Source organism: Salvelinus fontinalis, chromosome 15 (genome assembly GCF_029448725.1).
Source record: "Salvelinus fontinalis isolate EN_2023a chromosome 15, ASM2944872v1, whole genome shotgun sequence".
NCBI classification, from domain to species: Eukaryota; Metazoa; Chordata; class Actinopteri; order Salmoniformes; family Salmonidae; genus Salvelinus; species Salvelinus fontinalis.
The window spans coordinates 43,984,444-43,997,982 of record NC_074679.1 but is presented as its reverse complement, the minus strand read 5'-3'; the positions used below and the strand labels follow the sequence as shown (position 1 = coordinate 43,997,982).

General features: G+C 43.9%; 1 protein-coding gene across 3 annotated transcripts in view; it reads right to left on the bottom strand.

Moving 5' to 3' along the window:
- Positions 1 to 13,539, bottom strand: part of setd3 (SET domain containing 3, actin histidine methyltransferase) — a 66,411-nt gene that overhangs the window by 34,271 nt on the left and 18,601 nt on the right. For all 3 annotated transcript variants that reach the window (XM_055863943.1, XM_055863941.1, XM_055863942.1), the window contains exons 5-6: positions 13,365 to 13,437; positions 5,841 to 6,097 (exon numbers count right to left, since the gene is read on the bottom strand). In XM_055863943.1, the coding sequence (XP_055719918.1) occupies positions 5,841 to 6,097; positions 13,365 to 13,437 (330 nt within the window). The remainder of the gene's footprint in view (positions 1 to 5,840; positions 6,098 to 13,364; positions 13,438 to 13,539) is intronic.

The window sequence follows — 13,539 nt, the reverse complement described above, 5'->3', positions numbered from 1 at the left end:
TGGTATAGGTTCAGGTACATGGCTTTTTAAAACGTTTTAAAATGTAGATGTTCCAAAGTTCAGCATCAGTGGCTTGTAGGCTATGTGTGGAAGCCAGGACATGCTAAATGTGTTTATGTTAATTAACTGTCGATTACCGTGAGACCGACAGTTAATTGCTTGACAATCACCGGCTGACGACATTTTGTGACCGCCACAGCCCTAACTGTTTCCTAGATAGAAAGACGAGAAGAGTGTTTATAAACAATATGTGAAAAGTCCAAGTGTCTTTTTCAAATGTACTCCTCAGTCTACCCACGGCAAACACACACACAGAAGAGACTGTCTACACACAACATACGCTTCAAGATGTTTTGCAACGTCAGCAGCAGAAGTTGTACAAAGCCCGTATACGCAGACAGTATTGCATCCTCCTTCCTGCTCAAAAGTTGTTGCAATCTCAGGGTCATGGGAGTGTTGCGCAAGGTTGTGATCATGAACAAAGCTTTGTTGTAGGTGCAATGAAACTTTTACTAGATTATCCCAAATGACAACGCATGGACAGAGCACTCCCCACTCACCTGGGATGACCTTCTAGAAGGAGTCTATAGAAAAACTAGTTAGGACAGGACTTTCTTTAGCAATCCTGAGTCTGTGTGTGTGTGTGTGTGTGTCACGGATTCCGTTAGGTAAATGTTGTGTTGGACATTTGACCAGCAGCATTTTAATTTAACGAGTTATGAGAAATGAGGCAGACCCATATGCATTGGGGAGTCCACCCACGGTGCTCAGAATGACAAATGAAATGATGGATACTCATCTTAACAGAACATGTAACTCGAGGACGCACCGGCGTGCGTCCTTACCGAATTCCGATTTGCACTTTGAAGATGCCACATTTACTTTTCCTCAGGCAACAAGACGAGTATTGAACAGCGAAAAATTCTCTAGCCTATGTCAATCTAATATCCCCCATAGTAGAAAAGTTGACCTATTCTAATGGTCAGCTTGTCCTTCTGTGTGAGAAATAGCCAATTCCGATGGCACGATAAACCTCAAATTCATACAACCAGTAGGCTACAGTACATTCTTTTTAAAAGCAATGAGGCTGATGCAACAGAACGTTTAGCTAAACATTTATGAATTATTATTTATTCACATCATAAGACCAGCAATGTGCACAAGGCAGTAACCCACACTTAAATGTTCATTCCACAATGAAATGTGGGAAAATACCGTTGTCAAAAGCACACCGCACATGCCAGCGGTTTCACCTGACAGATTTTTTATTTTATTTTTTTAAAGAAGGGAGATCTAAAGATGCAACGACTTTCATGGGTTGCTAATATGACTAGGATTGTGCCTTTTGGCTACTGGACAAGGAAAGAAAGTTTAAGAAGAAAAAAAAGATTTCTAAAACAAGGGTGGGACTGGAAAAAAACGTGCGCTTCTCTCTACAAAATAAATGCAAAATGCAACAACTTCAAAGATTTTACAGAGTTACAGTGCATAAGAAAATCTGTCAATTGAAATAAATACATTTGCCCCTAATCTATGGATTTCACATGACTAGGAATAAAGATATGCATCTGTTGGTCACAGATAACTTCAAAAACATAAAATAGGTGCGTGGATCAGAAAACCAGTCAGTATCTGGTGTGACCACCATTTGCATCACGCAGTGCGACACATCACCTTCGCATAGAGTTGATCAGGCTGTTGATTGTGGCCTGTGGAATACACCAGACATGTCACCCATGCATCCCAAACATGGGTGACATGTCTGGTGCGTATGCAGGCCGTGGAAGTGGGGCATTTTCAGCTTCCAGGAATTGTGTACATATCCTTGCGACATGGGGCAGCGCATTATCATGCTGAAATATAAGGTGATGGCGGCGGATGAATGGACACACAATGAGCCTCAGGATCTCGTCACAGTATCTCTGTGCATTCAAATTGCCATCGATAAAATGCAATTGTGTTCATTGTCCGTAGCTTATGCCTGCCCATACCCTAACCCCACCACCATGGGGCACCTTGATTTCAATGCTGTGAACAACAAACCACTCGCCCACACAACACCATACATGCAGACTGCCCGGTACAGTTGAAACCAGGATTCATCCGTGAAGAGCACACTTCTCCAGTGTGCCAGGGTCCATAGAAGGTGAGCATTTCCCCACTGAAGCCAGTTACCAGGCTGAACTGCAGTCAAGTCAAGACCCTGGTGAGATGGACAAGCACGCAGATGAGCTTCACCGAAGACAGTTTCTGCAGACATTTTTCTGTTGTGCAAACCCAGTTGTGCAAACCCATCAGCTGTCCGGGTGGCTGGTCTCATACGATCCCGCAGGTAAAGAAGCCAGATGTGGAGGTCCTGGGCTGAGAAAGAAGCTTTATGTGCGTATGGAACATTTCTGGGATCTTTTTTTTTCAGCTCATGAAACATGGGACCAACACTTCACATGTTGCGTTTATATTTTTGTTCTGTATATGCAAACAGTGCGCAACAATGCATACTTTATCATAACCATTGCAGATAACCAATCCTAATGGCTTCATATACAGTGCATTCGGGAAAGTATTTAGACCCCTTGACTTTTTCCACATTTTGCCATGTTACAGCCTTATTCTAAATCATCCCCCCCCCCCCCTCAATCTACAAACAATACCCCATAATGACAAAGCAAAAATATGTTATAATTTGTACATTTATTACAAATAAAAAACTGAAATCTCACATTGACATAAGTATTCAGACCCTTTACTCAGTACTTTGTTGAAGCACCTTTGGCAGCGATTACAGCCTCGAGTCTTCTTGGGTATGACGCTTCAAGCTTATCACAGCTGTATTTCGGGTGGTTTCTCCCATTCTTCTCTGCAGATCCTCTCAAGCTCTGTCAGGTTGGATGGGGAGCGTTGCTGCACAGCTATTTTCAGGTCCTCCAGAGATGTTCGATCAGGTTCAAGTCCGGGCTCTGGCTGGGCCACTCAAGAACATTCCGAGACCTGTCCCGAAGCCACTCATCTGCGTTGTCTTTGCTGTGTGCTTAGAGAGTCGTTAACCTGTTGGGAGGTGAACCTTCGCTCCAGTCTGAGGTCCTGAGTGCTCTGGAGCAGATTTTCATCAAGGATCTCTTTGTACTTTGCTCCAGTCCCTGCCACTGAAAACCATCCCCACAGCATGATGCTGCCACCACGCTTCACCGTAGGGATGGTGCCACGTTAACTCCAGACGTGACGCTTGGCATTCAGGCCAAAGAGTTCAATCTTGGTTTCATCAGACCAGAGAATCTTGTTTCTCATTGTCTGAGAGTCTTTAGGTGCCTTTTGGTAAACTCCAAGCGGTCTATCATGTGCCTTTTACTGAGGAGTGGCTTCCGTCTGGCCACTCTACCATACCAAAGGCCTGATTGGTGGAGCGCTGCAGAGATGGTTGTCCTTCTGGAAGTTTCTCCCATCTCCACAGAAGAACCTCCCTGACCAAGGCCCTTATCCCATGACTACTCAGTTTGGCTGGGCGGCCAGCTCTCGGAAGAGTATTGGTGGTTCATAACTTAACTTACTTTAAGAATGATGGAGGCCGCTGTGTTCTTGGGGACCTTCAATGCTGCAGAAATGTTTTGGTACCCTTGCCCAGATCTGTGCCTCGACACAATCCTCTCTCGGATCTCTACAGACAATTGATTCAACCTCATGGCTTGGTTTTTGCTCTGACATGCAGTGTCAACTGTGGGACCTTATATAGACAGGCATGTACCTTTTCAAACCATGTCCAGTCTTTTGAATTTGCCACAGGTCTACTCCAATCAAGTTGTAGAAACATCAAGGATGATCAATGGAAACAGGATGCACAGGAGGTCCATTTCGAGTCTCATAAAGAAAAGGGTCTGAATACTTATGGGGTATTGTGAGTAGATTGATGAGAGTAAAAAAAATGATTCATTACATTTTAGAATAAGGATGTAACGTAACAAAATGTGGAAAAAGTGAAGGGGTCTGAATACCTTCTGAATGCACTGTATTTTAGAGTAAAAAACATGTAATATAACACTGAAGTGATTCGCAATTTACGTCTGGAACAATTATTCTCAAAGATCACTTGAAATGGGGCTCAATTCGGCAAGTTGAAAGACATTTTCAGGGTTACAACCAAACTGTCTTTTCAATAGACAGGTGTTCGATTTACTTTATCAGGCCAGTTTCTTGGAATGTTCCATACGGATTAACAATTCTACATTGAACACTGCATGGGGATGAATTATGGCCACAGCATCTGTTTGATCCTGAAGTCCTGACACACCAAAATGTGTCAGTTTAAGCTAGAGATATCTGTTTTCATGCATGGGCTGCGTCTCAATCCACCACATCCGCCTATGTCAGCCTTCCGCATCTGCAGTGGAAGGTGGCTGAGCTACAGTGGTGTTTGTCAGAGCAGGAGACGGGTCTTAATGACCAACGAAAATACGCTCTGTCTTTATCAAACTAATATTTGTGCATATTTTCAGTGTGGTAATAGCCTAGGCTAACCAATTCTAAATGCCACTTGCAGTTAACAAAAGTAGGGTTGTCACTGAGGTAAGTTACCATAGCCACAAAGTAATAAACCCTGCTTGTTTCTACAATTTTGCATCTAAAAATCTGATTTTAAACCTAACCCTTAACCACACTGTTAAACTTATGCCTAACCTTAAATTACAACCAAAAACCACATTTTTGCGTATGAATTTTTAGAGCCAATTTTTACTTTGTGGGTATCGTAACTAGTGACAACCGCAAGGTAGCCTAAGCAGAAAATTACGCATTTATTCCAAAACTGCAGCTAATTGTTGGAACACATATTTCAACCAGTCCATTTTGAATTTGTGATAAAACTATCATCATTTGACAAGGTATGGAGCTTGTGTATCCCATCAGTTCGATACGTTTTTACAGGCAATTATTTCTATAGGCACACACAGCACGCATGTGTAGAGCAAACAGTCTGAAAGCAACTGAGTGAGTGAGGGATGAAGGGGAAAGGGATTTAGGAGGCAGAACTGTGTGATGCGTAAACTGTGTGATGCTTGGCTTGGTTTATTTTTTGTTGTGTCCCGCAATGTACAAATGGAACACTAGAGTCAAAGCAAATTAACTCCGTCTTCAAGACAGCATTTTCACCAAATAGTTTTCCAGTATTTGAAAAAAAGAGCTCTCTGGTTAAATAGAGTTTTAACATCAGTTGGAGTACTTGATTACTCACGCCCATCAATATGTGTACCGCGCTGCAGCCTGCCTACCGTTGACTAATGCATTTGAATGGTAAAAGGGAAGCGCACTTCAATTACCACCTGAGAAAGAAAAAAATGTTTTGCTCTTTTTAAAATCGTGGCCATCAAAACTGTTAGCACACAACTGCCTTTACAACTGTTAAGCAATGGTTGAGCTTATTAAAAGCACGTTTCACTCCGGCAGCAACGAATGAGCCGTTTGAAAAGTTGTAGCAGCACCTCTCGCGCTGTCTGACAGGTTTTCCTCTCATAGGCTCTGTATACTGTGCGCGTGTGATAAGCATAACGACAAAAATACACACGAGCCAATTTAATTCCACTAAATTAGGGAAATTAACCGATACACCTAGACCAATAAGCATGGCCAGTCAAATTTAAGTGTATGTCCATCAATGAATAGGATAAAAGCATTATTTTGCAACGGGATTTTTCTGCATCTCCCAGGCTAATTTTTTGGGATCGGACCAAAACCTTAGCTAACGGAAGCCCCGGTGTGTGAAAAGCAAGCGACTGAGTATGAGAGAGCACAAGTGAGTGAATGTGAGAGAGAACAAGTGAGCGAGCGAGCGTGAATACCCATCTGCCATTCACCTGGATGACTTTGTAGAAGTATGCGTACTGCCGAGCGGTGTTCTTGTACTGGCTGAGGACGTCCTGGATGGCCTGAGTGGACAGCAGGTGGCGTACTTCTTCCTCCTCGTAATAGAGAGGGGTGTCGTAGTCTCCGGGGAGGGTCTTGATGTAGGGCAGCCAGGGGGAGGAGGGGTCAGCCCGCTCACACAGCAGGTGGAGGGCCAGGGTCACATTACCCATGGCCTGGAGAATACGGTCCTGGCTGTACAGGGGACCTGGGAGGGAGAGAGGAGAATTTACATACAGAACAGTGTGTGTGTGTGTGTGTGTGTGTGTAGAGGTGTATGCGTGAACCCTAGGGGAGGACAAAGCACAAGGGGTTTCAAATGTCAGAGCTCAAAGCCTTGTTGTCAAATCAAACGTTATTTGTCACATGCGCCGAATATAACAGGTGTAGACCTTACTGTGTAATGCTTTCTTACAAGCCCTTAACCAACAATGCAGTTAAGAAAAATAAGTAAAGTAAAAATAAAATAAAAAAATAGATGAGTACAAATGTAAATAACAAATAATTAAAGAAGCAGCAGTAAAATAACAGTAGCAAGGCTATATACAGGGGGTACCGGTACAATGTGCTGGGGCACAGGTTAGTCGAGGTAATATGTACATGTAGGTAGAGTTTAAGTGACCAAGCATAGAAAATAAACTGAGAGTAGCAGCAGCGTAACAGAGGGGGGACAATGCAAATAGTCAGAGTAGCCATTTGATTAGCTGTTCAGGAGTCTTATGGCTTGGAAGATAAGCTGTTAACAAGCGTTTTGGACCTAGACTTGGCGCTCCGGTACCGCTTTCCGTGCGGTAGCAGGGAGAACAGTCTATGACTAGGGTGGCTGGACAATTTGGTGTCTTAGACAATTTTTAGGGCCTTCCTCTGACACCATCTATAGAGGACCTGGATGGCAGGAAGCTTGGCCCCAGTGAGCTACTGGGTCATACGCACCACCCTCTCTAATGCCTTGCGATCGGATGCTGAGTAGTTGCCATACCAGGCAGTAATGCAACCAGTCAGGATGCTCTCGATGGTGCAGCTATAGAACTTTGAGGATCTGAGGACCCATGCCAAATCTTTTCAGTCTCCTGAGGGAGAATAGGTGTTGTCGTGCCCTCTTCACGACTGTCTTGGTGTGTTTGGACCATGATATAGTTTGTTGGTGATGTGGACACCAAGGAACTTGAAGCGCTCAACCTGCTCCACTACAGCCCCGTCGATGTGAATGGGGGTGTGCTCGGTCCTCCTTTTCCTGTATTCCACAATCATCTCCTTTGTCTTAATCACGTTGAGGGAAAGATTGTTATCCTGGCACCACACTGCCAGGTCTCTGACCTATAGGCTCTCATCGTTGTCGGTGATCAGGCATACCACTGTTGTGTCGTCAGGTAAATGTATTGATGGTGTTGGGAGTCGTGTCTGGCCATGCAGTCATGAGTGAACAGGGAGTACTGGAAGGGACTGAGCACGCACCCCTGAGGAGCTCCCGTGTTGAGGATCAGCGTGGCAGATGTGTTGTTACCTACCCTTACCACCTGGGGGCGGCCTGTCAGGAAGTCCAGGATCTTGTTGCAGAGGGAGGCGTTTAGTCCCAGGGTCCTTAGCTTAGTGATGAGCTTTGAGGGCCCTATGGATTTGAACACTGAGCTGTAGTCAATGAATAGTATTCTCATGTAGGTGTTCCTTTTGTCCAGGAGGGAAATGGCAGTATGGAGTGCAATAGAGATTGCATCATCTGTGGATCTGTTGGGGCGGTATGCAAATTGGAGTGGGTGTGAGTAAGACCTTTAAGGTAAGGCTTCTGGGATAATGGTGTTGATGTGCGCCATGACCAGCCTTTCAAAGCACTTCATGGCTACAGACGTGTGTGCTACGGGTCGGTAGTCAGTTCTTGGGCACAGGGACTATGGTGGTCTGCTTGAAACATGTTGGTATTACAGACTCGGTCAGGGACAGGTTGAAAATGTCAGTGAAGACACTTGCCAGTTGGTCAGCGCAAGCTCGGAATACACGTCCTGGTTATCCGTCTGGCCCTGCAGCCTTGTGAATGTTGACCTGTTTAAAAGGTCTTACTCACATCGGCTACGGAGAGCGTGATCACACAGCCATCCGGAACAGCTGATGCTCTCATGCATGTTTCAGTGTTGCTTGCCTCGAAGCGAGCATAGAAGTAATTTAGCTCACATGGAAGGCTTGTGGGCGTAAACACCGCCAGCTGTATGCTAATCATGTCGTCGTTCAGCCACGACTCGGTGAAACATAAGGTATTACAGTTAATTTCCCGTTAATAGGATATTCGTGATCGTAGCTCGTGTATTTTGTTTTCCAATGATTGTGCATTGGCTAATAGGACTGATGGTAGAGGCAGATAACCCACTCGCCGCCGGATCCTTACAAGGCACCCAGACCTACGTCCCCGATATATCTGTCTCCTGCCAATGATGGGGATGTGGGCCATGTCGGGTGTCTGAAGTAAATCCTTCACGTCCGACTCGATTAAAGAAAAAATCTTTTGTCCAGTACAAAGTGAGTAATCGCTGTCCTGATATCTAGAAGCTCTTTTCGGTCATAAGAGACAGCGGCAGAAACATTATGTACAAAATAAGTTTCGAATAACGCGGGGGGGGGGGGGGACACACAATTGGTTAGGAGACTAAAACGGCAGCCATCTTCTCCGGCGCCATCATCATGTTTTTTTAAAGGTAGGATCTTTATTTTCTCCACGTGCAATAGTTCTTCCACCAACAAATAGACAGATGTCCAGCTTGTCTGTATTTAACTGAAGTTACACATTATGGGCAAAAACACAGTATATGGGCCTAGGGCTGGGTGATTTGGTCAAAATATAATATCTCAATATTTATATAACATCAAGGCGGTGTCCCGTTCCTGTAGGTTCATGCTCTACAACATCCGCAGAGTACGACCCTGCCTCACACAGGAAGCGGCGCAGGTCTTAATCCAGGCACTTGTCATCTCCCGTCTGGATTACTGCAACTCGCTGTTGGCTGGGCTCCCTGCCTGTGCCATTAAACCCCTACAACTCATCCAGAACGCCGCAGCCCGTCTGGTGTTCAACCTTCCCAAGTTCTCTCACGTCACCCCGCTCCTCCGCTCTCTCCACTGGCTTCCAGTTGAAGCTCGCATCCGCTACAAGACCATGGTGCTTGCCTACGGAGCTGTGAGGGGAACGGCACCTCAGTACCTCCAGGCTCTGATCAGGCCCTACACCCAAACAAGGGCACTGCGTTCATCCACCTCTGGCCTGCTCGCCTCCCTACCACTGAGGAAGTACAGTTCCCGCTCAGCCCAGTCAAAACTGTTCGCTGCTCTGGCCCCCCAATGGTGGAACAAACTCCCTCACGACGCCAGGACAGCGGAGTCAATCACCACCTTTCGGAGACACCTGAAACCCCACCTCTTTAAGGAATACCTAGGATAGGATAAAGTAATCCTTCTGACCCCCCCCCTTAAAAGATTTAGATCAGGGGTGTCAAACATACGGCCCGCGGGCCGGAACTGTCCCCCAAGGAGGTTCGATCAGGCCCGCAGGATAATTTGAAAGTGGAAAAAATGCATAAAAGACATGGAATTAATATTTTTAATTCGCTGCAATTCATGGATTATCCGCTAAGGGGCGCACTCTTTCCATCAGAGTAGAAGACAAGCCGCATCACTGAGACAGACTGAAAACAGCAGACGGTATCAATGCGCCATCTGCTGCTTGTTACGACGTTGTTAATACCTTGGTCTCTACCTCTCCGCTACACCCTCATTAGCCAAAATGTCGTTATCCAAACGGAGAAAAGTAGATAAGGAGTGTAGAATTTTCAAAGAAAAATGGACCACGTCCTATTTATTTACAGAGATGCACGGAAAACCTTCGTGCTTGGTGTGTTTGCAACAAGTTTCGGTATTGAAGGAATATAATATTCGACGCCACTACGAGACTCATCACAGCGAAAAATATGACGGCTTGCAAGGACAACTGAGAAGAGATAAGATTAACGAATTGCTGGCGGGTCTGAGGAAACAGCAGTCAACTTTCATCCAGAGCCGAGAAGTCAGTGAAGCAGCGGTAAAAGCCAGCTACCTAATTGCTAGCGAAATAGCATTAGCATCGAAGCCGTATTCCGACGGTGACTTTGTTAAACGATGCATGATGAAGGCGGCTGAACTTGTATGTCCCGAGAAGCGACAAGCTTTTGCCAATATTAGCCTGACGAGGAATACTATAGCAGAGAGGATTTCGGAACTATCGGCAGATTTAGACAGTCAATTGAAACAGAGAGTCAAGTCATTTATTGCATTTTCCGTGGCAATTGACGAGAGCACTGACATCACAGACGTGGCCCAACTTAAATGACATTCTGAAAGTGACAGCTAGTCAGGACATGACACCAGGTGTTGATGCACTTGTACAGGCCAAAAGATGCCAAGTTTCAGGAACAAATACAAGTCCAGACTAGACTAACACCTTTAAAATGCTGCCTTAGATACTGTTTGCATTGAAAGAATACAGCTCTGTGAAGATGAATCCTTACTGTGGTGATTTAAAAAATGTGCACTTTAATGTTAGTCAGCAGCTTCAAAACAAAAGTTGTGTGATGGAATTCTACTGTTCATACAACTCCATAAATTTTCAGTATGTATTGTATGTGTATGTATGTTTCATGTATGAAGTTTACAGATTTACAGGACAGGCGAACACTTTCTTCATTACACATTTAAAATCACTCTCCTTAGTTTGTAAGGTGTACGCAGGGATTACATTTAGATTTTATATGCGTATGTGTAAGTGGTTTAAAAATTCCTTTCTTTAAAAGTCTCATTTAATCTTAAAGTGCATTACTATATTTTTCAGTACCAATTAAAGTTTTGTGCCTTTGTACAATCAGTGGGATCAGTTGCAATGCATATTTGTGAATGATAAAAGTAAATTGCACATTTGTCTAAGGAAATATGAGGTGTTTCATGAAATGTTTTGTAAAAGGATAGTTCATTAAATTTCAATATTTTCCTAATGTTCTTGTGCTTCTTTACACCAAAACAAAGGAAAGACATGATATTTTGGTTATTTATAGCAGAGTATGGTATAATTTTAATGGTCCGGCCCACTTGACATCTCCCTAGGCCGTATGTGGCCCACGATGCGAAATGAGTTTGACACCCCTGATTTAGATGCACTGTTTGTAAAGTGGCTGTTCCACTGGATGTCATAAGGTGAACGCACCAATTTGTAAGTCGCTCTGGATAAGAGCGTCTGCTAAATGACTTAAATGTAATGTAAATGTAAATGTAATGTTTTCCAGCATTGAGCAATTTCAGGTCTGCACAAACTTTAACTTTGTGAAAAATCTGCGCAACTTCCAGCACTCATTTTACTGTGAACACTAAGGCTGTACCCGTTTTAAAAGTTAGTTTTAACAGTGGCCAAGTAGGATACTGTGGCTATTTGATCATAATGTAGGCCTACCATTTAAAAATAAAATAAAAATGAAACGCATCCCATCAAATATTAACATGGAAATAGCTGTTCTATCTTTCAGCCTACTGTAACAGCCATTGTGTGGTGTTCAATGTAAGCCTACATTCCATAAAACCTTTGGGGGAAAAAACATGTAGGGCTTGACATTAACCTGTTTATCCACTTGTCATTCAGACAAGGAGGTGACTGAAAATGTTGTGTTTGATGCAAGAAACCACTTTATAAAATAAAAATGCATTATTATTCCATTACTACAGAGAATCAGACAAATGATGTTACCATCTGCATATTGGCTACAAGGCTGTCTCAAAACACAACACTGCCCATTTAAAACAAAAAAAGCAATTTTTCTGACTCGCTTTTCAAGGATGTCTGGAAATGTACAAGCTTTGCGCTCTTGTAAGAAGCAATCTCTCCCCTATTGCTGACTACAAATCATTATAACTGGGCTAACAACTCACTAACTAGCAAAGGATATGAACAAAATGTACACGTGGCTACATGCAGCTCTCGCATAGATCTCAAAACAAGCGTATCTACTCACGACCGTTCATGCTGTAAACACAGTCCAGTTCAAAGTAAATGGCACAGGTCCATATATGGCAATAGGCCATTTGCATATTGGCCAACTGCAGCTCTGATTGGTTACACACTGGTCTGTGTAGAGTACGGGCTGAGTCGTGTCAATGCAATAGAATCCTACTCCGATCCGTTCTGCCTACAACAAAATCTCTTGCATAGTTTGTTTTGTTTCGGTATGGTTGCATTGAAAGTGGCTAATATTGTGTTGATTTTATCACAATTGCCACAGTAAAGGGAAACGTTGGTGTTAACAGTGGTCACCAACCTTTTCTGATTCAAGATCACTTTGAGACAAAGTGAGACAGCGGAGAGAGCAGCAGACTGAGCCTCTCAAATTCCCTCCGCTCTCCCTTTCCTCCACTGACACTCACCAAATAGGGACACAGTCTTCCAGCTGATTGCAAAACTCGAGTCGCACCGCATTATTTCTGCTTCATGCACAAATGAATGTTGTTACTCCTATGAACAGAGAAAGTGAAATATTCCTTGATTTTAATAAAAGTCAAGCCTAATAATAACAACGCAAGTCTATAGATAGACTGTCCTACTCATTCATTACTGCTGCACTGCTTGTAGTAGCACTGAGTGGAACTAGGAAGAACGCACATTTTATGGTTTAGAAAAGTGTTGAATACGAAGTGTTGACAGTGATGAGTAAGAACTTAAACATGAACTCACTCATAAAAACAGCAGCTCTTTGCTGTATTCATTGACAGTCTCTCTCTAGTCGTGGTTTTAATGTTTTGAAACCTCACAGTATCAACTTGGCTGTAGCTTTTTTTTTTTATGGCTGCTACGCTACTGTCATCTGAGCCATCCGATTGGCCAGCGGTAGGCCTATAGTGCACTCGATTTGCTCTCCGGGCCTGCCGGGAAGGCATAGTTTGTACCTTCAGACACGTGAAATGGTTCAAAATGGCAACAGTCCGCCTACCCAGCGCAGCTGAATCGGGTGCACCTACCGCCAACAGCCCGAGATTAAATAAAAAAAATAGGCTTTTATCGTTGGGATTTTTCAGAAATGTTTGGCGATCGACTAGGAATGCCTTGGAGATCTTCCACTGCTCTAGAAAGTTGACTGAAGTTCAATCTCGTGCTTCTCTCTGTCAGCTGATATTTATACTGTGCAGTCCTGGGGGAGCTGCACTGCAGTCTCAAGGCTACTGCATGCCCGCGCTCACCTTAGAGGGAACATTGCTTGTGACTCATGTAGCAGGAGGAGGGAGAAAGACGACTCAAGTAGCAAACTGAGTAAACTAGAAAATGTATATAACACGCACGTATCACTTTAAACATACCAAACATTGAAATACTGTTATAGAAGTGAAAGTAAAACCCCAATACCGGTCTGTGTATCAATACCGCTATATAGTCAAATCCGGTATACCACTCAGCCCTCTACGGGGCTTACGTTGTCACTCACCCAGGACAGAGTTCTTGGCCGATTCCACAGTCATCAGCATCTTCCTGGGGATCCACAGAAACAGCTCCTCTGCCTGAGGAAGCAAAATGTTATCAGAATGGACAGTGGATTTCCATGCTTGAATTACATGGATGAATCTAAAGTTTGGCCCGTGATATTAGTCCACCCCAGGCTT